At 39.0% G+C, this 21,937-nt stretch overlaps 1 protein-coding gene across 1 annotated transcript; it reads left to right on the plus strand.

Moving 5' to 3' along the window:
* Nucleotides 1–4,486: 4,486 nt before the first annotated feature.
* On the plus strand, nucleotides 4,487–21,148 carry ERMP1 (endoplasmic reticulum metallopeptidase 1). The gene is made up of 15 exons (XM_071731400.1): nucleotides 4,487–4,853; nucleotides 5,663–5,964; nucleotides 9,109–9,236; nucleotides 9,574–9,679; nucleotides 10,547–10,693; nucleotides 12,147–12,239; nucleotides 13,638–13,850; nucleotides 14,719–14,939; nucleotides 15,911–16,085; nucleotides 16,660–16,850; nucleotides 17,440–17,592; nucleotides 18,071–18,273; nucleotides 19,009–19,124; nucleotides 19,574–19,737; nucleotides 20,846–21,148. The coding sequence occupies exons 1-15, from the start codon at nucleotides 4,573–4,575 to the stop codon at nucleotides 21,008–21,010; spliced, it is 2,658 nt and encodes an 885-aa protein (XP_071587501.1). The 5' UTR covers nucleotides 4,487–4,572; the 3' UTR covers nucleotides 21,011–21,148.
* Nucleotides 21,149–21,937: the final 789 nt, after the last annotated feature.

Raw genomic sequence — 21,937 nt, forward strand, 5'->3', positions numbered from 1 at the left:
CGGGAAGTAGTGGATTCTCCGTCCCTGGAGATATTTAAAAAGAGACTGGATGTGGCACTCAGTGCCATGGTCTGGTAACTGCAGCGGTAGTGGATCAAGGGTTGGACTTGATGATCTCTGAGGTCCCTTCCAACCCAGCCAATTCTATGATTCTATGATTCTATGACTGGGAAAGTAACAGCCTGTAAAGCTCAGGATTGAAAATGAATGTAAGCAAAGCCTTGGTTATGATGTATGACCTTGTAACAAAGGGATTTTCAGTCTATTAGTCAATAATACAGGAGAATTCAATGGATGGAAAATGGAAACTGGGAAATTAGAACTACAAATAAGTCCCATTTGAATGAGGATGAACTGACTGTGGGAACAATTTACTGATTTGCTCCACCGTTATTTATTTTCAATCAGAACTAAATGCTTTTCTGAAGACAGTGTTCTAGTTCTTTTACCTGGTATAGCTGATGGTGGCCCTGACCTATAAAATGCTCATATTCGTATTCATTTGTTAAGCAAGAATGTTATCCTGTTATCAAATAATTTGATGTTGCTACTAGGGTAAAAAAACCAAAACAGGCCCCTTATCCTTGTGGACTGCATTAAACAGTGTACAAGTATAATTCAGCCTCAGTGAACAAGGGGTTTCCCCCTGTTGTGATCTGACAAAATGAAGCAGCATGGACTGCAAGATAATTAGGTTAACCATCAGCCTTCTTGACACAAAGTCAAACTGAATCCATGCCGAATCATTTATTTGGAAAGTAGATCAAATTACCTCAAATTGGTCATTACAAATGAGCAATAACTGAGCAATAAAGGGCAGTAGGTTTGTTGATGTATTTGACCCTGACGTTCAAGTCATGTCAAAACGTGTATGCATTTGCACTTCCAGTTTAATTCACATCACACAGTGGCCTCCCAAAGGCTGTGTTCAGATGATAAAAGGGCTGTCAGTATTCCAAACATCAGAAGTTTTCCTGATCTAAAGTGGAAAATTACTTCTGAATATTGAATGGACAGTATATTAAAAATTGTTTTGGCCTGTAGCGTATGACTTAGTAAAATCAGTATAGTCAGGTCTTTTTCTTCACTGAGGGTTTTTAATGCTCATGTAGCCCAAAAAATGAGAGGCAGAAGACCATTAAGAAAAGGATGAAATTATTTTACAGCGCAAGTAAACACAGAGACAAAATAAAGGAATGATGTGTAGCTCCTGTTTTCTCAAATTGTGTGTTACTTTCCAGGTCAAGAATGGAAGGGCTGTTCTGACATAATAAATTGAAATGCAGCAAAATGTGTCGCTGGAGAGGAACTGCCCCTGCATAAAGCTGCTTATTTGCATGAGTTTTTCAGGAGTGGTGGCATACAGTATTTCAGCACTCCAGATACCATACATGAAAATCAAAATAAAAGGTAGAAGCCCCTAGTCTTTTCCTTGTTTGGCTTCTCTAGACAACTTAAAGACCTACCTCAAAATTTCAAGGAGAATTTAGATCTACACTGAATAACTGGCTGCATCTCTATTTTCTGCATCTCTCATCACATTTTCTTATGGATATTAGTAATATAGCAGTAATATATTAGTAATGTTAAAAATGACCGAGACTCGATATTCTGTTAATGGTTTAATTATTTTATTAATAAAATTGCAATAAGCAAAACAGAGCTGGGTGCATGGGAAGTCTTCGCTCCACTCACACGCACACCCCTAAGACTCTGGAATTACCTTTTATTGATTACAGTTCTATGCATATTCAAAAGAAGGTGGGTTTACATACATATTCATAGGATTACATCATGTCATTATAATATTCATGATAGGCAGAGTCTGGGTGGAGTCTTCTTTTGGGGAGATATCCAGGGGTCGCCAGGGGGTCTTTGGATGAAGTAAGAGGTCTTCCTCAAGCTTGAACTTTTTTACCTTTCTTGATTTCGCTGACTTCATTATATTGTTACAAGGTGATATCAGACCCTAGCCATAACTTTCCCCTTATCTCCTGGTTGTGACATCTTTATGTTCTTTTTGTGCAGATATTCACATTCCTTTGGTGCCTAGTTAGCCTTGGCAGTGTCTTGTTTTAAGAACAGGACCTACACTTTTAATTATCTTTGAGACAGAAGTTAGCCTTGTTAGGGCCTTGTTTTGTTCACACAGTTTCAGTGGAAAATTACATGTCTCAACTGCTTTGTCTAGCCCCATATTCACTTCTTTCTCAGTTTAATTCTTTCCTGAATTTTACTGGTTAGGAATACAAATTCATCAGCATATGATACAGTAATAAAGTAGTAATACTACTTTACTATTGTACAGATTATTAATATGACATTTTCGAAGGGCAGCTTCCATTCCATCACATTTGGGGAGGAAGGTGGGAGCTACATTTGATTAACTTTGGTTATTTGTGTTGTAAGCACTTCACAGGACTGATTACACCCTTCTATTTTTAAGAAAGCATTTCCATTGGAACTTTACAGCAGGACTGTTTCTAATGGAAAATCTACTGCTAAGAACCAAATCTGGGGATAATCTGATCTGTTTTTGAAGAGGGAAATTCCAGATACAAGTGAAACAAAGCAGGAAATAAAATCGACAAACCAGAATAAAACAGACCTGTCAGCCTAGGAACTGTGTCACCAAGTCACCAAATGTAGTAGCATAAGCCGGTGTTTTACATCATAAACTGCAATCATTAATCTTGTCTGTCCAAGGGTGCAGTGAAGCAAATGAGAAAACTATGCCAGAATGTGGAAATTTACTAAAGCACCTGAGGTGTGCAGGGAGCACAGTCATCACATTTTAGTGCACCACTCCTTCAGACTTTTTCGTCCCAAAGAGTATTGCAACTGCTGTTAGAAAACCTCCATGTGGCAACACAGAGGCAGGGCAGAAAGCAGCAACACTCAGTGTTTCTCTGCAGCAGTGGGTGCACTGAAACAGACATATCTCTGCATGACGCTGATAAATATTTTGTTTCCAGGTTAGGTTACAAAGCACAAAAGACCAGGTATCTTTTAGGGTACCTTCAGGAGTAGCCAGGTATGTTGCAAAGCAGTATGATAAAGGCAGGAAAAACTGTTATCAAACAGCTGCTTCCCACCAACTTCAGAACAGGCAGAAGTGTGCTCCCCCAGAGCAACACCACTGGAGCACTGTAGGGCTGGAAGACTGTGTCACAGCTTGGGTCCCCATCCCAGGGGTGGCAGTCTGTGTCACAGCTTGGGTCCCTGTCCTAGTGTTACAAATTAAGGTCCTAAAAATTGACTAGGACATGCCAATTAAAAACCAATTAGAATTTATTAGCAAGCTACAACAAGCTAAAACAGTGCTGGGTGCTTGGGAGTCTCTGCTCTGACAAGACAGCACCACTTCCTTAAAGTTTCTTAGGTATTTATAGTGCTTTATGGCCATGTGAGCCCGATGTTGCTGGGAAGGCTCGAAATCTGTCCACGATACTGATTCTTCTTGAGCAGACACAGCTGACAATACTAATTCTTCTTATGCAGACACATCCTGTGTTTTGGTTAACCCTTTTCTACAAAGGTCATCTATAAGAATGTTTAAACATGATTACACAGCATTTTGTCACAATACACTTTTTCTCTCTAAAATACATTCTGCAGTTAACATCCTTATCTTCTTTCACTACTTCTATCTTGCCTTTATAGGTAAATACACTAAAAATTTTCTACTTAGGTTAAATGAGCAAACATTATCTGTAAGTTATTACAAGTTGTCAGTCACACAATGTTTTTGGCACATAACTTTGCAGTTAATACTTCTATTTTATGAACAAAGTTACATAGGCTAAATGAACAAATATAACTTTATATGTAAATTATTACACCAGGGGTGGCAGCCTGCGTCACAGCTTGGGTCCCCATCCTCAAGAGTGGGCTCTCCCGAGCCACGACTGAACTGGGAGTCGCTATTCACTAGGACCTGCAAGAGTCACCACATCTTATCCCAAGCTACCCAAGCCCTGGGCAGGGCAGTGCTATTGCCACAAAACCGCCAAAAATGCAATGCAGTGAGAGGAAGAAACCCAACAACCCCAGGCCAGCGCCATGACTTCATGGGTCTGCCAGGCCTCATCACCTTCATCAGGTTTGTGGCACTCGGTACTGCTCCTGCACTGGCACCACAGTTACTCGGCACACTTTTCTTTCCGTTTTAGTATTACAAAAAACAAAACAAAACAAAAGCGTGAAACCACTTTGAGCTGTACAAGGCTGCGAGTGAGGTGACGCTACCCAAAGGTACATCCCCGCCCGGGCGCTGTGTCGAGACCAGTAGGCTCCATCGCTCCCGGGCCCCTGCCTTCCATCGGTAACCTCCCCCGAGGGGCTCCCGGCACTGCCTTTCCACCCAGACGCACGCCTGGATCCGCAAAGTCAGAACCAACCGTCCCCGCCCCGAACCGAACCGACCCGATCCCCAAGCTGGGCGGGCAAGCTGCCCTGCCCCGCCCCTCGCCGTGCCGCGGCCATGCTTTTTGAGCCTCCCCCGCCTCCGTATCCCGTCTCTGCGCGCCGGAGCTGGAGCCGGCGGCTGCGGCTGAGGCTGAGGGGCGGCCCATGGAGCGGAGCGCAGCGCTCGTCTGGCGGCTCCGGGCCACCGGCGGCCACCGCGACCGGCGCCACCCGGCTCCGCGGGACGACACCGACCGCGACACGGGCGGGAGGAAGCCGGGCGGGCCGCGGCGGCGGCGGCTGATGGCGCTGCCCGAGGCGCGGGGGGCGCCGGTGGTGCTGCTGTACCTGCTGGGGCTGCGGGCGCTGGTGCAGCTCTCGCACCGGCAGCTGCTGAGCCAGCCGAGCCCCGCCGGGACCCGCCACTTCAGCGCCCCCCGAGCCAGGTACGGCGGGTGGGGTGGGGTAGGGCAGGGCAGGGCGGGGAGGGCAAGGGAAGGGAAGGGCGGTGGAGAGCCGAGACCTTCCCGTGCGAGGTCGGCTCCGGGACAGAGTCCGTCCGGGTGTTCGCCGGCGGCCGTAGCGGCGGCTTTGGGGAGCTTTGGGAGGCGGCCCCGGCTCCGGGTGCCCGGTCACTGCCCTTCGCAGAGCCCTGGTGTCCTCCCGTGCCCTGGCAAGGGCTCAGAGCTCGTCTGGGCGCTTGTGGAAGCTCGGCTGAAATCGTGTAAGGGCTGCAGGTACCGTATTGGCCGCCTCTTGCAGGTGCGACTTTGGGCTGAACAGAGAGTGCATCCATCCTCCATCATTTAATTCCCTAAGTACTGCAAAGGACTTCATGTCTGGGAAAGTTTTCTGTGCAAACGTTAAGTTGGTGTAATCGTGCTAAGCGTGTGCTTATGCAGACATTCAGGGAAGAGCACGTACGCATATGCAGAATCTCGCTGAAGATAAAAGCTTCAGCTTTTCCCTTTACCTGTCTGTTTCTTTTTGGATTCATTGGTTCAAACCACAGAACCAGTAGTTTGCTTTAAGATCGTGATGGATAGGATGAGGAGCCCTGAGTAAAGATCAGTACAGTATGCCCATTGCCATAATTATCTTTGGCATCTTGACTAAAGTTGCTAATTGGCTTTATACTCTTCCACTTACTATGATTTTTGAAATAGAACCATGTACAAAACTGTTACAGTTGTAGGTAACTTACATACTAAATGTTGAACATGTTGATGCTCAATGTGTAATTTATGTCTTGCAGGGGATATCTTGACAACATAACAGCAATTGGGCCCAGAACAGTTGGAAGTCCAGAAAATGAAGTTCTTGCAGTTAACTACCTCTTAAAACAAATTAGGGCAATAGAAAGAGAAAGCACAGATGCTCACAAGATATCTGTAGACATACAGAGGCCCACAGGCTCCTTCAGCATTGACTTTTTAGGAGGCTTTACTAGTTACTATGCAAACATAACCAATGTTGTAGTGAAGCTGGAACCCCGAAATGGAGCTGAGCATGCAGTGTTATCCAATTGTCACTTTGATTCCGTACCAAATAGCCCGGGTAGGTCCACATGTTCATTCTGCATTTCTGTATATAACGTGAGCCACAGAGCTTGGCTCACTGTCTTCTCATACCGGGTAGCCTTATAAGCCATGTGCTAGAGTAGTGCAAATCTCCACTAATCTGCTTGATTTCAGTGTGATTCAGTATTTAGAGTGATGGGCTCGGCCTATTGAAGTTAGGTTTTTGCTCTCGCTTTCTGGTAGGCAGCAAGTTAAAGATACTAGACTTAGGTTTCTAGACAGTTTGCTTGTATCTGTCTTGCAATTAGTTGCTTATGCACGTAGTGCATGTGCTGCTTCCACCTGTTGTTCAGGTCTTTCCATACTTTGGTCCTGATTTAATCCTGACTTTCACAAGATGCTTTGTGCCAGAGGCTGTTCATGCCAGCACTAACCAGTCTGTGTTTTCCCCTCCCTTTGCTGGTATTGTCTTTCTCTCAGATTTTTTAGTGTGATATCCTTAAGCTTTGCCAATATTTTTTTCTTTCTGCTTTCAGAAAGACTACATAGATCACTCAAAAGACTAGTGATAAAAGATTAAGTACTGCTGCCTTGTTAGTGTATACTTCTGTCACTTCTGCATTCACTGTCACTGTTACATACTCTCTTATTCTTCTCCCTCTGTATAAATCTAATAATGTTAAATAACTATTTCAGCAAGTGTCTAAAGAACTCTGTAAGTATGTGAGTTTTAACAGTGCCAAGGTAGGGAAGTGAGTATCATGCAGAAACATCTGTTGTATCATTCAGCCACAGGTGTATGTTGAAAAATTCCTAGTTTTCAACAGTATTCAAATTAAAAATACATACGAGTTTTATGGTATTCACCATGAGAGCACAACTTTTACTGAAGTTTCTTTGTACTGTACCTCACACAGTATTGTACTATTGAGAAAACAGTTGGGTACTAACTAGGGAAATTAAGCATTTCCTGTAGTCTTTGTGTCTTTCTTTTATCATCAAACAGTATACAAAACTTCTCTTTCTGCTTCATTGTATTTAGGCAAGATGAGTTTCCAAATTAAGCTTAATAATTACATTATTACTTTACATGTCCTCTGATTTAGGAACTGCAGAGGTGCTAATTGCTGAATTGGGAGTCTAAATATGGCTGCCTAAACACAGAAAGAATAATTCATAAGCATAATAATGGAGATAATGGAGATCTGTCTTTTAAATTGATGGCCTCTGAAAATTGTGTCCAGTTCTATGGGATGTAAAACAGTATTTTGTCTCCCTCAATTACTTTCTTTTTAGTTACCCAGACACAAAAATATTTCACCAAACTTGGACAGAGGTGTCAAAAATATTAGTGATTTTTATAGGGTTATATAAATGTCTTCAGAGGAGCTAGGAATCAGCCTGTATGTTTGCCCTTCATCACAAAGCAACCTAGCCCTTTATTACATCAGTGAGGAACTGCTGTGTCTTCATTTTCTTAGTGTGAAACCTGCACATAATACTTTTCTTCTTCTTTTTTTTTTTTTTTTTTTTTTTTTTTTTTTTTAAATAAGAGCTTAATAAACCATTACTGGCTCGATGTTAGAAAGCTTGAGTTCCTTGCAAAGGCAAAACATAATTTTCAGTTTATGTGGCCTATTTGATTTTCTAATAAACATCCTGGAAATTTTCACCACAGATGCAGCAGATAAAATGGTTTCCTTAGGTTGATGCTATTTGCCATAGAACCTGTTTTAACCTCCCATCTGTTTTGCTGTATATGAAATATTTGAAGATGTTACTTTGTGATCTTATGTCATAGTCTATGGCTGCTTTAGTCAGATGCAAATCTGTATGTCTGTTGAAACCAATAACTTTCTTCTTTTCTTAGCTTCACAGTGAGGCAGATAAGTGATTAATCTTGCTGAAAGCTATAATCACTTCTCTGCTGAGTTTTCAACACAGATAAAAGAACTCAGTGTGGCTAAGAGAGACTGCTGGTAAACTTGGGTAGCAATATAATCAGGGCTTTAACTCAGCTATTAAGGGCAGGGAGGTTTGGAAAGCTTTTGGCAGAGCAAGGCATTAATTTCTGATTATACATTAGACAATAGTGTAATGGAAAGATTTTGGTTTTATTCATTTTAAAGTACTTCCTTAAAATAAGGCTCAATTTAGACTGATTTGTGTTTGTATCAGGAATATGCCATTTTTACAGAAGGAACAGATACGTTTTTGGAAAAGCTGCTTTCTTTATGTATAAATCAGACAGTTTCAGCAGAGTCTGCCATAATAGCATGCTGAAGCCTGGCTGCACTGTTACAGTCATCTCAGTGCAAGTCAGCATCATATATGCAAGCCAGGCCTAAAGGAATGAGGTTCAATTTCTCAGTTTTCTTTCAGATTTTATTGGTTAGAGGGAGGGGGGAATGGTCTGGGTGATGCTGCAGCTTGCACCAAAGTGAGGGAAATGGGTTAATGGGAGGCTCAAAGGTGACTCCTTAATTGAGATTTAAAATGGCAGGGCATGGGAGGAGATCTAGAGTAGTGTTGGATGGGGAACTCAAAGAGAGCAGGCTGACTGCTGAGCTTGGAGCAAGAGGGGTTTTCTGCAAAGAAAGGGTGGAAAGGGATCTGATCATGAAAATACTGTATTATAATGTATACTAGCATTTTGAGAATGTTTTAAAGAGGTGAATTAAAGAGTGTTCACTTTGCCTTATTTTGTGATCTTGACCTTGTGTTACTTTGAGATGTTTGTCCATTTTATTTGAATGTGTTGATACAGTTTGGAAAGCCTTAGGGTGACTTGTGTGGGAAAGTTTATTTTTCAAAATTTTGAGTATGCTGTGAGTGAAATGTCCTTGTTTATTTGTATTGTTCTTAGAAGAATAGATAATGAATACTTTTTGTGCTTAGTAATGTAGCTAGTGTACTTTTCTGGAAGGGTAGTATTGGATCAGATACCCTGTACTTCACTTGCTCAGCTTTTGAACATTATTTTTCTTTCTGCTATTGCTTTTAACTAGTATAGATACAGGATACAAGCAGTAGCAGAAAATATGCTTGACATAAAGCTTGACATAACTGTACCTTAGTTAGATGAAGTGACTGAAATAATATAAAGCTTTTTTCTTTTCTGGTCTTTGTTGCATTTCTGTGTGTCTGTTGTAAACCATACTATTCTGCTGATTATTTTAAGGTGCCAGCGATGATGCTGTTAGCTGTGCAGTGATGCTTGAAATACTTAACACACTTTCAAAATCATCAGAGCCCCTGCAGCATGCTGTCATATTTTTATTTAATGGTGCAGAAGAAAATATTTTACAGGTGAGAATGTGCCAGAATTACAAGAAATATATCAAAGCTTTGTATTAAGACTCTGACAAAGGAAGAAGTAACTGTTGGTACAGGTTGTATGTAGTCTATTGAAATATTAGTTAAATGCTAGTCTTAACATTCTGTGGAAAATGCATTTGATTTCAAAGGGAGAAATAAATTAAGAATATTGTCCATATTAATTTAATTAGAAGACTTGATTTTCTGCTTCTGTTTGTACATGATCTGACTACCTTGTCCAATCTTGAGTTATGATCATAATGGAAAAACATTTAGGCTGGTCTGGAAGATATTTGACCTATATTTTTTTTTTTGTTTCCCTATTAAGGCAAGTCATGGCTTCATTACACAACATGAGTGGGCCAAGTCAATTAGAGCTTTTATTAACCTGGAGGCAGCAGGTGTAGGAGGAAAAGAACTTGTTTTTCAAACAGGTATGAGCTTGCATTGTGTCCAGATTCTACAACAGAATAATTTGGTAATAAACAGTATAGACTTGGAGTATTGAAAGTGACTCAGAAGTGGAAGGCAAGAGAACCTCTGAGACTGTTTCTCAGCTCTGTACAGCAAGTAAGATGCTTACCATTTTCAGATGCATGTAGGCTAAAGCAGTGGCACAAAAGTTGCCTCATAAGTGGGAGTCCTGTGTAGCAAAACTAATTAAGCTGTATTTCCCTTTTACATCAAAATAATGAGAAAAACAAGATTTCGGTATCTTTAACATCTCATGTACTCATACTTTCTTATGCTTTATTTAATTATCACAGCAGTTCTTTCAAAATCTTTGCAGGGAGACATTAACAGTAGAACTCCACCTGCTCAGGAGGCTGCAAAACTTATGTGTTTTGTAGGCTACAATCAAAACTTTTGATCCATTGTAGTTGGACTGCAGACTTTCTTCCATTGCTGGAGCTTCTTACTTGCTAACTTGCATGGAATGCTTTAAAGGAGGGACATTTCTCTATCTGTAGCAGTTGTGAGGTGTGATACATGCAGATAAATTAGAAACTGATAGAGATTTTAACTTCTTCATTAGTGCTCAGTCTTTTTTGTGAGATGGTTTATTTACTTTGCCACTGAACACTCAAGGCATCAGTGTTTTGGGTTTTTTTCCTCCACAAAGTGTAACTAACTCTTTTTCTGATGTGTGAGTCATTCAGCCAACACAAATTATACCCTGTGGGGCAGCAGTGCTAAACCGCTAGCAAGTTCCTTCACATTATTTCTTTGTTATCATAAAGATACATATCTTAACTGGAGTTCAGAGAGTATTTGTGAACTTTCTGCTGATTTTCTGTTAGGACCTGAGAATCCCTGGCTGGTACAAGCATACGTAATTGCAGCCAAACATCCCTTTGCCTCTGTGGTGGCACAAGAAATATTTCAGAGTGGTATTATCCCAGCAGATACAGACTTCCGTATCTACAGGGACTTTGGCAATGTTCCAGGTATGTTACCAAAAGACATTTCAATGCAACCACTTATCTGAAGTCTGTGGGGGCTGTTTTGTGGTTCACTGTGTGAAGATACTCACATTCAGTTTGTCTTTCAATTTGAGAGAAAATTTTCCTGCTTTTTTCCCAAGGCAAGAGGCTCTATAGTTGTTTTGTTGTGTGGGTTCTTAAGGATGTTTTTTGTGAGACTGCTTTTTTTCAAGAAAGAAACTATATGGTAGAAAAGTTTCCTGAAAATCGGGAAAACGCTCCAGGAATTGGAAGTCCACTATTAAATATTGTTTTGAAACATTTTGATAGTGATGCTAATAACCTGCTTGCAGGAATTAAATATCAGTGTCTAGTAAATGAAAATAATATTTTTTTTAAAGTTACTGAGGTACTGACTTGGTGATTAATGCATTTTCATTACCTTTTTTTGTTTGTTTGTTTGTCATAATCAAGCACAGGACAGCAAATTTTGGCTTTGCTGTTTGTTTGTTTTGGTGGTTTACAGCTTACTATCTGCAGAGAATGGGCAGATTTGGAATGATTCCAACACTGTGCAAAAAAAAGTAAACTCTTGTAAAATTGTTCCTGTCTGGCATAGGTTGTAATTGGAGTCACTTTCAAGAAAACTGATGTTTCTGAATTGGTTCTTAGAACAAAACATGTTGGCATATTCTAAACCATTCCAAAGTACACTTCAAGCCTGAAAATAAAGTAGCTGATTTTGTACAGTGTGTTCTTCGTTTGTCCAGACTCATGTCTGCATCATAAATTGCAAATAAATTCTCACTGACCTCCGTTTTTTCTAGACAAATATAAATTAAGTATTTGAGTTAAAGAACGAGTTTGTTCCTCTTTGTTCACTGATAGAATTGAGGTCTGATTTGTTAAACTTCAAGTAAAGTGTGAGGATTCAGCTTGTAGACAGCAACTTTTTGCACAGGCAGCCGAGGGAGTTGTGTTTGGGATACACTGAGTGTGTAACTAATCTAGCAGCAAACCTTTTTTAAAATAAATATTTCTTTGTTTATTTTTACAAATTATTTGGACTTCTAAGTGAGGAGTTTTCAGACTGTCTGTTTGAAAAGCTGTTTACGAATTAGAAGAAGGACACACCTGGTATTTTGAGATGTTCTTATAATTCTACAGAGCTGCTTTTTATTACATTTCAGCAGCGATCGCTATTGATGTTTTAGTAACAAATATTTGGAAAGCACTTTGTATATCTTTTCTGAAGCTGAGATGTTTGAAATTTTTCATGTGTTTCTCCACTAGAGATCAGTTTCTCTACAAAGCAGTACATTTAAGCGGCATGTGTTTTATTTGTTTTGAAAATGTCCTTTCTTAAATACACATGGAATCAACATTCTGTGTGAAATACATCTGAGGTTTTCACCTACTTGTTTGGAGGTTTTAGTTTTACATAATTTCAAACATGGTTTTTTTTCTCTTTCTGTAGGGATAGATTTGGCTTTTATAGAAAATGGCTACATTTATCATACAAAATATGACACATCAGACAGAATTTCGACAGATTCCATTCAAAGAGCAGGTTGGTATTTCAAAAATTGAGTGATTTAGTAAAGCATAGCGTTGTAGCTGCTTTTTGATTTTGCTGTAAGACTACTATAATGAGAAATTGATAATTTTAACTAGTAATTTAGAGCATGCTAAAATTGACTGAAGAAAAAGAATTATCTGAATGCATGTCTTTGAAATAAAAAGAAAACGTTTGGTCAGTTGGGAAGATAAATTTTATACGGATTTGAAAGTGTGGAATGTAATTAAGGTTTTGATCTCGCCACTGACACTCGACTGTTCAGTATTTTGTGTTCATTTTATATTAGCAAGTCCCCTTTAATCATGAGAAGCTTATTGTTAATTTTCTGGCACAGTGACTGATCTGCCAACAGAGGTTTTGGTTTTTTTTTTTAGAATGGATCTAGTTCAGACTTGTTAGCACACAGACTGTGGACAAACATAATTTATTTTCTACTAACAGGTGGTGCTTATAGCAGGTTACTTGACAAACTACAGTAAAGAAAATTAGAGTAAGATCCTTAATTTCCCTGGAAAAACTAAAATGACCCCAAACTCCTCCAGGATTTTGATCATTTCCCTCTTTAAACTTAGATGGCCAGCATGAGTAAGTTTTAAATGCTTTTATGTATCAATGCAGCTTTCAAATTACTGTTGGAAAATGAGTCTACTGGGCATGATGGGTACATAGAACATCTGTTGCTAAACATGTCATAGCTTAAAAAAAACACACAACACTTTTCAGCCAGTGAGCACCTTTACAGGTAAAGTAAAAGCAAAATGAAAGTTGAGAGCATTTGTTCTCACTTGGTTACTGTTTTGGCTGTACTGTGGGGAAGGAAAAGGTGGTTTGTACTTGCAGTCTACAGAGGAAAACAGCCTCTTTGTCTCCAGCTGTACAGTCATCTAGGGAAGGAAAGGCAGGTAATTCATAGTCACTGGAACGTGGAGAGGTTACTGGTCACACACAGAAAAAGAGGAAGATGAGGGAGTTATAAACTCTTCTATGGGTTAGCCTTGAAGTCTAGTCCTTAAATATAGGACCTGAAGAAGGGCTTATGGGCTGAAAGCTTGACTAACCCATTGCTACAGTGTTTAAATACATGAAGTATACTTACTGTGTGTGTGTATATATATATATATATATACATATACGTATGAAGTACACTTACTGTATACTATACTTACAAGTATACTTACTATAGTGATAGCTGTATGGATTGACTCAGGATTATACAATGCTGTGCATACCATCAAATAACCTCTTGCAAAATGATCATCTGTATATTTCCATCTTTATTGAGAATCCTTCAATACAGTTTTATTTCTAAGAATGCTTATCTTTAAAAGAGCAATACGTAGTGTTTCATCAACGCTGTTTAGTTATGTTTAGTTCTGCTTTTTTTAATAGGTGACAATATTCTAGCTGTCCTAGAATACTTAGCAACATCTGATAAGCTGGCAAAATCTTCTGAGTATCGACATGGAAACGTTGTGTTCTTTGATATACTTGGTTTATTTGTCCTTGCATATCCTGCTCGTGTTGGTACGATCATGAACTTTATTACAGCAGCAGTTGCTTTTCTTTATTTAAGCAAGAAAGTATTACAGCCCAAAACAAGAGGTAAGTCTAGTTCTTAAAAAAAAAATAAATTCATATAGGTCTTTAACAAATAACAGTTATTAGGTGAAGTTATTAGGTGACTATGGCATTTTTTTAGATAAACTTAAGAAAAAATTGTAGAAGTGCAGCATGCTGTAGCATTTGTGTATAGAACTTTCAACTGTGAATCATTACACTGAAGGAAGACTATGATAGACCCCTGTGTCTTGCATTTATGAATTGTGATTATGTGTCTTGTCCTTTCATGAAGATTAAAATCAAATCTTGCAAGGAGCTGAAAATGGAAAAAAAAAAATATGCTTACTATCCCTATTAAACTCTTTGTTCTGTTAGCACATAGGCAGAAACAAGCAAAAAACAACAAAGGAGAAATAGATAAGAAAACTTAATAAAGGCTGTAAAGCAACTTAAGTCTTCTAGTTAGGCTTTTTCAGGTATGTGTAGAAACTTGCCTTTTTACAGAAAAAAAACCCAAAAAACCAAACCAAACCAAAAAAAACCCAAACCAAACAAAAAAAACCCCAACAACTGAACATCCCTCCTGCCCTCCCCCTCTTCCCCGCAAATCCTGCCAGCAGTTTCAAAGTAAGAAAAAATGACAACAAAAGCAACTCTCTTTTTTTTTTTTTTTTTTTTTTTTCATTAAGACTGGTACTCTGGAAGTAAATCTCACAGTGGGAAAGAGTGCAAAAAGACTTGCAAAGAAATAGACTTAAGTGATTTAGACCATGTTGTTAAGAAATTTTCAGAGCGGATGCAGTTTTTCCTATCATTAAAGCAATTACGCTGTGGGCTAATTATGGTATTGAAGCAGGCCAGCAGTATAACTATTGAATGAAAAAAAAAATAATCCTTTTTTTCTTCATAGCTATTAATAACCTGAAGAAATGCTTTACTGCATTTGGCCTAACACTGCTGAGCTGGGTCTGCACACTGGTGGCAGTCCTTGTCGTGGCAGTGTTTGTGTCCGTCATCGGGCGGGCTCTGTCCTGGTACACCCACTTCTATGTTTCTGTCTTTCTGTATGGAACTGCAGCTGCAGCCAACATCATTCTTGTGCATATGCTAGCCAAGAAGTTCTTCTACAAGGTAAGCTTGACTTTGTTTCTAATGTTCGAGGTAATGTAGTGTTTAATCTGTGGGAAACTTAAATTTTGAGTTGATTAAGAGGATCCTGGAAGTTTTCTGCCTTCAACAAAAGTATTTTAAAATGTTGTTGTAAAAATTGCTTCATCTAAGTGCAGGGGTTGCTCTACTAAATCAGAGAGTTAAGAGCTTTGTGATTTAAGGTCTTCCCCTTGCTAATCATCTTTCAGAGCTGCTTCAGAAAGAAAAGTAGAAGCCTAGTAGAAGACAGTATCATTTCTTTCCCTACCACAGGCAATACCTGAGTGTTTTCTGTTAGTGACTCCAGTTTGTGAATTAATACGTTTTTTTGTTTTGAAATAGGTTTGGCGACATATGTTTCTTTCCCCTTCCTTTTTTTCTTTTCCTTGTTTTTTCTTCTCAGCCCAAAATTGAGCTAGATGCTTTCTCACAGCCATTGTTCATGCAAGCAGCTCTTCTTGCCGCTAGCAGAATTAAGAATCTTGCACTACAAACACTGAAGCATTGCTCATGCAATTAAAAAAATCCCCCAAACAACAAAACAAAACCTGACAAAAACAAACTGCATTTTGCTGAATAAACCAGTATAATGGATTCCAGTGGTTTTTATAAAAAGGCCCTGTTGGCCTACCTGAAATGTTAGCTTTCCATCTTCTTGGTACTGTCATTCATGCATTCCCTTCCTTCCTCCATCCCAGCCCTTGCAATCTCTTCTTCAAGCTATGTCAGAACAGATTTAACATTTTTTAAAAAGTATACTGTCATGGATAACTCTAAATGGAAAAAGAATGGTGAGATCATGGTTGTCAAAATTGTTTTTTCAAAAAAAAGAAAAATTATATACAAGAAACAAAGGTTTTAAAGGTTTTTCTGTACGTTCTCATGAGATGTGATTCATGGAGTAGGCTTGGTAATGACTGTAATTGCTTTGTGCTTTTTTTTTTTTGTTACAGAATATGAATGAGCAGTACCTGGGAGATATTTTTTTTGATGCCTCATTAATGATTTGGTCAATAGCTTTGGCTGTGATGACTCAATTGGGCGTTTGTTCAGCATTCATTTGTACATTCTGGGTAGCATTTCCTTTACTCACTAAGCTGATGATCCATAAGGAATTCAGCCAAAAAGGTATGAGTTTTGAGGTGGGCCACTTGTATCTCAAAATATCTGCCCCTGCTATTGTATATTGGATTTTTTCCTAAAAAGTATTAAGTATTTAAGTAAAAGAAATCCCAGACTTTGAATTTTGAACTGTCAGAATACACGTGATATTTTTGTAACAAGAAAAAGTGGTCTTGAACTAACAGTTGGAAAGTATGGAGAAACTCTTTTAAAAAAAAAATACACTGAAAATCCTATGTCTTGGGCTAAAAGCAGCATTACATGGCTTTATTAATAAGAGATACTTTGGACAGTAAAAATGGTTTAAAAATATTGTCATATTTAAGCAGTCATTGGAACAGAACACCCGTTTAATTTAAATTTTTTTGGTAATACAAGAATAGTCTTGTGGTGGCTTTGAAAGAGTTGTATGGGCATTGGCTATACAAAATGAGATCCCTGTTCCTTATCTGTGTCAGGGATGAGGATCGGTATTGTATATTGGGCCTCACAGCAGTATATGAATCTATTAATAAAGCTGTGTGTTTATGTCCTTTTAATCTTTTATGGCTTTGGTAATTTATTTTTTTTTCCACTGCAGGTGCCACAGTGAAGTTTGTCATGATGTACCTGTTGGGAATGTTTGCTCCCTATCTGTATATGATGTATCTTAGTTGGACTGTATTTGAAATGTTTACACCAATCATGGGACGAAGTGGTTCAGAAATTCCTCCAGATGTGGTGTTGGCAGGATTTATTGCTGTCATCACTATGATTCTGTCATCATATTTTGTAAGTAGAATTTGTATATGTTGCTTAAAACTTCTCAGCTTTCTCTTGAGTTTAGTGTTAATGATTTTTTAGATTAATGCTTAAATATTACAGGAAATTTCTAGGAAACGTCTCAAAGAGAACATGTTTTGTGTGATTCAAAAAAAAAAAATCATTAAAGTAGGGGTTAGAAGAATATATCTGCTCTGTGATCATTTAATAAAGATTGGTGTAAAATATGCAATTTAATGCTGGAGTTTAAGCAGACATTCATTTTATGTGACATGTAGTGTGTGGCTGAACAATACTATGCTACACTCTAAAAACAAATTCTCTTTTTTTTTTCCTGCTGCCCTTTTGCTAGCAAAAGTTCTAGGCTTTTGTTAGCAGTTGTTTTTTAAAACAGGAAGCTTTCTAAAGCTCTAGGAAGTGTTTGCTTTATTCCTTTTGATTTTACATACTGAGAATGTGAAGAAGTGCCTTGTGTCAGGTAGTACTTGCAATGTTACGTTCGTAATGTACTTTCAGTACCATAACCGGATTTTAGAGTTATAAAAACATTGTCTTAAGTTTTGCAGTTTTGTAACTGGGATGTCTTTTTATTCTCTAGATTAACTTCATTTACCTTCTCAAAAGTACAAAAACGACCCTTGTAACTTTAACCACTGTGTTTGTGGTCACTCTCATTCTCGTTTGTAGTGGAATCTTCTTCCCTTACAGTTCTGATGTGGCTAATCCAAAGCCTAAGCGCATCTTCCTGCAGGTAAGAAAAGCCTTGCATATTGTATTGGTTCTGTTGGTTGCGAGGCTGTTGCTTTTTCTCAGAGCTTAACCCACCTCCCACCCCAGAAAGAATATCCTTCCCTTTGCTGCTTTATTTAAAAGCTCTAACAATTACTCCTGGTTTTGAAATAATTGCTAAAGCTTCCCTTCAACCTCTGTCAGAAGAGTAGGGTGGTTTTTTTTAGGGGGTTTTAAGTAGGAGATAAGCAATGATAATTTTAAAACGAACCTGATGAGAAATGAGAAAATACTTACAGGTACAATTATCTTCTGAATGTAGGTGTTTTAACAGTTAGTTTCTTCTACTTGAGTAATTCTCTATTCTTAAGTACTTATTAGTGCATACTGAAAATGCCATAAGCCTTAAGGATTGACATGGAGGATATTTCAAAATCACTTTGCACTCTTGCACAGGCTCCATCATCTTTCTATGTATCTTTCTTGTTTTCCTCTTGTAGCACACGAGCAGAAGATTTCATGATCTAGATGGAAATGTGATTAAAAGTGACTCTGGCATATGGATCAATGGATTTGATTATAATGGAATATCTCACATAACTCCCCATGTACCTGAAATCAATGACACCATTAGAACTCCATGTGAGGAGCAGGCCCCTTTCTGTGGCCTTCCCTGGATTCTGCCAGTGCACTTCATGTTCCGGTTGGTGTGGACACGGCTTCACTTAAGCACTTCCTGCCCCAGCACATTGGTCATTTATGCAGCCTTGTGTACATAAGGGAAGAAAAAGCAAGGCTAGTTTTGGTCTAAAGTAAATAATCCTTCCACTTGAGAAGACACTTCAGCTTCTGTGTAGGTGTAGTGTCTTCTGCCGGAGACTGCTGGCTCCACTGCAGGAGCTGTAGAAGTGTGGAAAATCCATGTAAGCACCAGTGAAGAAAAAGGTGAAGGGGGAGAGGATACCTTCTGAAGGGCAGTTCAGTAGGAGCATGTGTGCCTCTTCCCTTCTGTCCCCCCCCCCTCAACCCAGCTGACAGCAGAGGAGTCTAGAGTAGCTGGTCTTCACAGAAGGAAACCAATTGCTGTGACTGTTTCTCATACCCCAAGAGTCTTGGAAGCAGGAGTGCAGTGCTCTGCAGATGCAAATATTCTTTTATTATTGTTTCGTAAATTAAGGAAGATGAAGGTAATGAATGAACACAGCAGTGACTAGTTTTCTGTCAATATGCCCTTTAAGTATTTGGCCACAAGCTGCTAATTTAACCTGCCTTCAACTACAATCAATAGCTTTTGAATATTTCATTTAATAATAGCAGTCAGCTATACTATACAAAAACTTCATCTTGGTTTATCATTTTGTACCTTTGAGTGTTGCATTGAGAATGTTTTGGGTTTTTTGTTGTTTTAAAATTTGTTTTAATTTTTTATTTTACACAGAAAAAACTGGTATCTTCCAGCTCCAGAAATTTTTCCAAGAAGTCCCATTCACTTTCGAGTTCTGTCCAAGGAGCTGATGCCTTGGAACTCTGTGAGGTTAAGCTTTGAAGTATCTGGTGAGTGACTGAAGCTTCTGGTTTGTAATCTGTGTTCATTTTTATGTCCATAATAAATCAGGTTTTGACGACAGTACTGCAGGTTCTAGTAGCATTTCCAAAATAGTGAGGCTTGTGACATTAGTGTGAGTTAATTCAGTTTCATAATACAGTAGGAGCTGTGTTGTTACTTGAGGAACTCATTACCTTGTCTGTTTCATGTAAGCCTTGATCTTTTTATAGCAAGGCCTTTATTAAAGTCCATTTTATGGCTTTGTCCCTCTTGTACATCATCTTCTTACTTACTTCCCCACTTAGAAATAATTGAAGCTTCTTCTGTAGGGAAGACTGTTTCATGTTTTGTAAGACATAAATAACAATGCACAGATGACACACTACTATATGGGAAAACATGGGTTATTTTACATCCAGCTGTAGTGACACCTGGATACCTCTCCCTTTCTCTGCAGGCCCAAGTCACATTTCTCTCTACATTCGGCCACAGAAAGGGTCAGCTCTGTCCACCTGGTCCCTTGGGGATGGTGTCCCAGTTGCCAGCTTAGGAGGAGACTACTTTGTGTTTTACTCCCACGGGCTGCAGGCTGCACCCTGGCACTTCTGGGTGGAACTGACAGTGAGTATTCTGCTGCTGGAAACGTGTAGATCCCTTGGTCTGCCTGTTTTCACCACTTCTGTGAAAGAGAATAACTGTCTTAAGCTTTGCTCTGTTCGATAGATCCTAATTCTAGCTTTTCTCTTTTAATTTTTCCATCAGGTTTATGTATCAGCTCACATATATTTTTGTTTTTTAGCCTACTAACTTGTCAAACAGCCAAAGGAAGAGTAGTTTCCTTACCTCCATGGTCTTAGCTTGTAAATCCGGATTTCTTTGGTTTTTGAACCTCATTGCTCTTGAAGTTCTACTTTATTACTTTTATTTCAGAGTTCTTTTTCCTGTTGTTTTCCTTTTCACATATTTTGTTTCTTTGGTTTGGGGAAATTACAGAGTCCTTGGTGGGAAACTCACATGTCTTGAAGCTGATGAGATCTGTAAAAGCTTTGTCTTCTAAATTTATTTTAATTTATTTTAATTTACTTTATTTAAATCTATTTTTCATTATTTTCAGTGGGAAGCAAGGCTTCCAGCACTGCTGTTCCACTGGAATTTGCTCCACTCTGCTCTCATTAACCTGCAAGTGAAGAACTTTTTGCAAATATGGATGTTTTTATTATCAATTTAACAGTGTGTGTTCTTTGAGTAAATACTGCAAGAACCTTTGGAGGTTCAGAAAGTCTCTTGTTTTTTCCTGAATCAGTCAATTAAAGCACTTTCTCAAATAATCTTCCCAGGGTACTTGGTAAAGGCAGACAGGAATCTGCAGTGGGACAAGCTTTGCAAGATTCATAGTGGCAAAGCTAGGGTGGAAAAGGCTTTTTCATCCTAAGTATTGACAATAGAAGGATTAATATAAATGCTCCATCTCCATTTGTCAGCAAAACTGGGATGCAAACACTGAAGTCAGAGCATGTGCAAGCTGTGTAACATGTCAGAAGCACAGTCATCCAAGTACCCAGCTGCAAGTTCAGATGGAACTGAAGGCAGGGAGTGCTTTTAAACATGCAGGATGAAATGATGGGGGATGAGGTTTGTTGCATAGTTAAGTAGAAAAGTACACCTGGATTGATATTCTGTTTAAAAGCCATAAGTAATCATAACTGCATTGCCCTCTTCTTCCTTTCAGGCCCCAGAGAAGCATTCTGATGGAATTGTCTCCGTGGCTGTAGCAGCCCACTACTTTTTTGGGGAAGATCAAAAGTCACCTGAACTCTATGCCTTACTGGAGAGGTTTCCAAACTGGATGTTTTCTTCTGGTTGGTCCTGCACTTATGACCTGTTTGTCTTTTAATGTTGACAGTAAACCAGTGCTAGCAGGGCAGTCGCTCTGATGGGAATGCTGTTGTAGCAAACACATTCAAACAAGATTCCAGAGGCCTTTACAAGAATGTAAAGTACTTTGGCAACAAATGATGTTTCTTTGGCAGTTTGACTATTGAAGACTACTGTTCTCTTGGGGATATAGTGATACTTTGTGTTCATGTGTACAAGGTTCGCCTTGGACGTTTCACTGAAATGGCAGGCTGACTAGTGGGTTTCTTAAAACAAAAACTCCGTTTTGGAGGTAACATTAGCATAACAAGATGGTAATTTTAACAAAAGGGCCTCATGAAATTATTCTGATGTTTATGTAAAATATAACTGTACTTCATGCACATATGGGGACTGCCACCCCCCAGTCCTATCCGTCCTGTTAAAGTGAGGTCTTCAGCTGAAAGCTGTTTGTTTACATGGTGGGGGGGCTGAGGTGGCATAGTCCTAAGCATTACTTTTGTAATGAAAATAGCACTAAAAGCTGTGATGCTTGTGTAGGTTGCATTACCAGTCCTTGGTAAGTTTGACCAAATTATCTTCCTGCAGTTTTGTTCTGGTTGGGATCTTTCAGTGTCTGCATTATAAGCATGTGACTTGTATGTAAGGGTGCTGAGTTCCCACTCCTTGGCATGGATGTTTTAGAATTAATCTACTCCAAATTTCAAGTTATCTTCTAATTTATGAGAATTGGCTAGTTTTTTGTATCTCCTCTGGAGAGACTTAGGGTATTGCAGACAGTATTGCACTTTGCTAATACATTTAACTGTTTCTTAAAACACAGTTTGCTTTCCAGAAGGAAAAATTCTAAAAGTTATCTTCAAAAAAATGTACAGTATCTCTGGATCGCTCTTGTTTTATTTATACAGGATGTTTTTCATAAATGACTGTGGGTGATCTGGAATAT

The sequence above is a fragment of the Heliangelus exortis genome, chromosome Z (genome assembly GCF_036169615.1).
Source record: "Heliangelus exortis chromosome Z, bHelExo1.hap1, whole genome shotgun sequence".
Classification (NCBI taxonomy): domain Eukaryota; kingdom Metazoa; phylum Chordata; class Aves; order Apodiformes; family Trochilidae; genus Heliangelus; species Heliangelus exortis.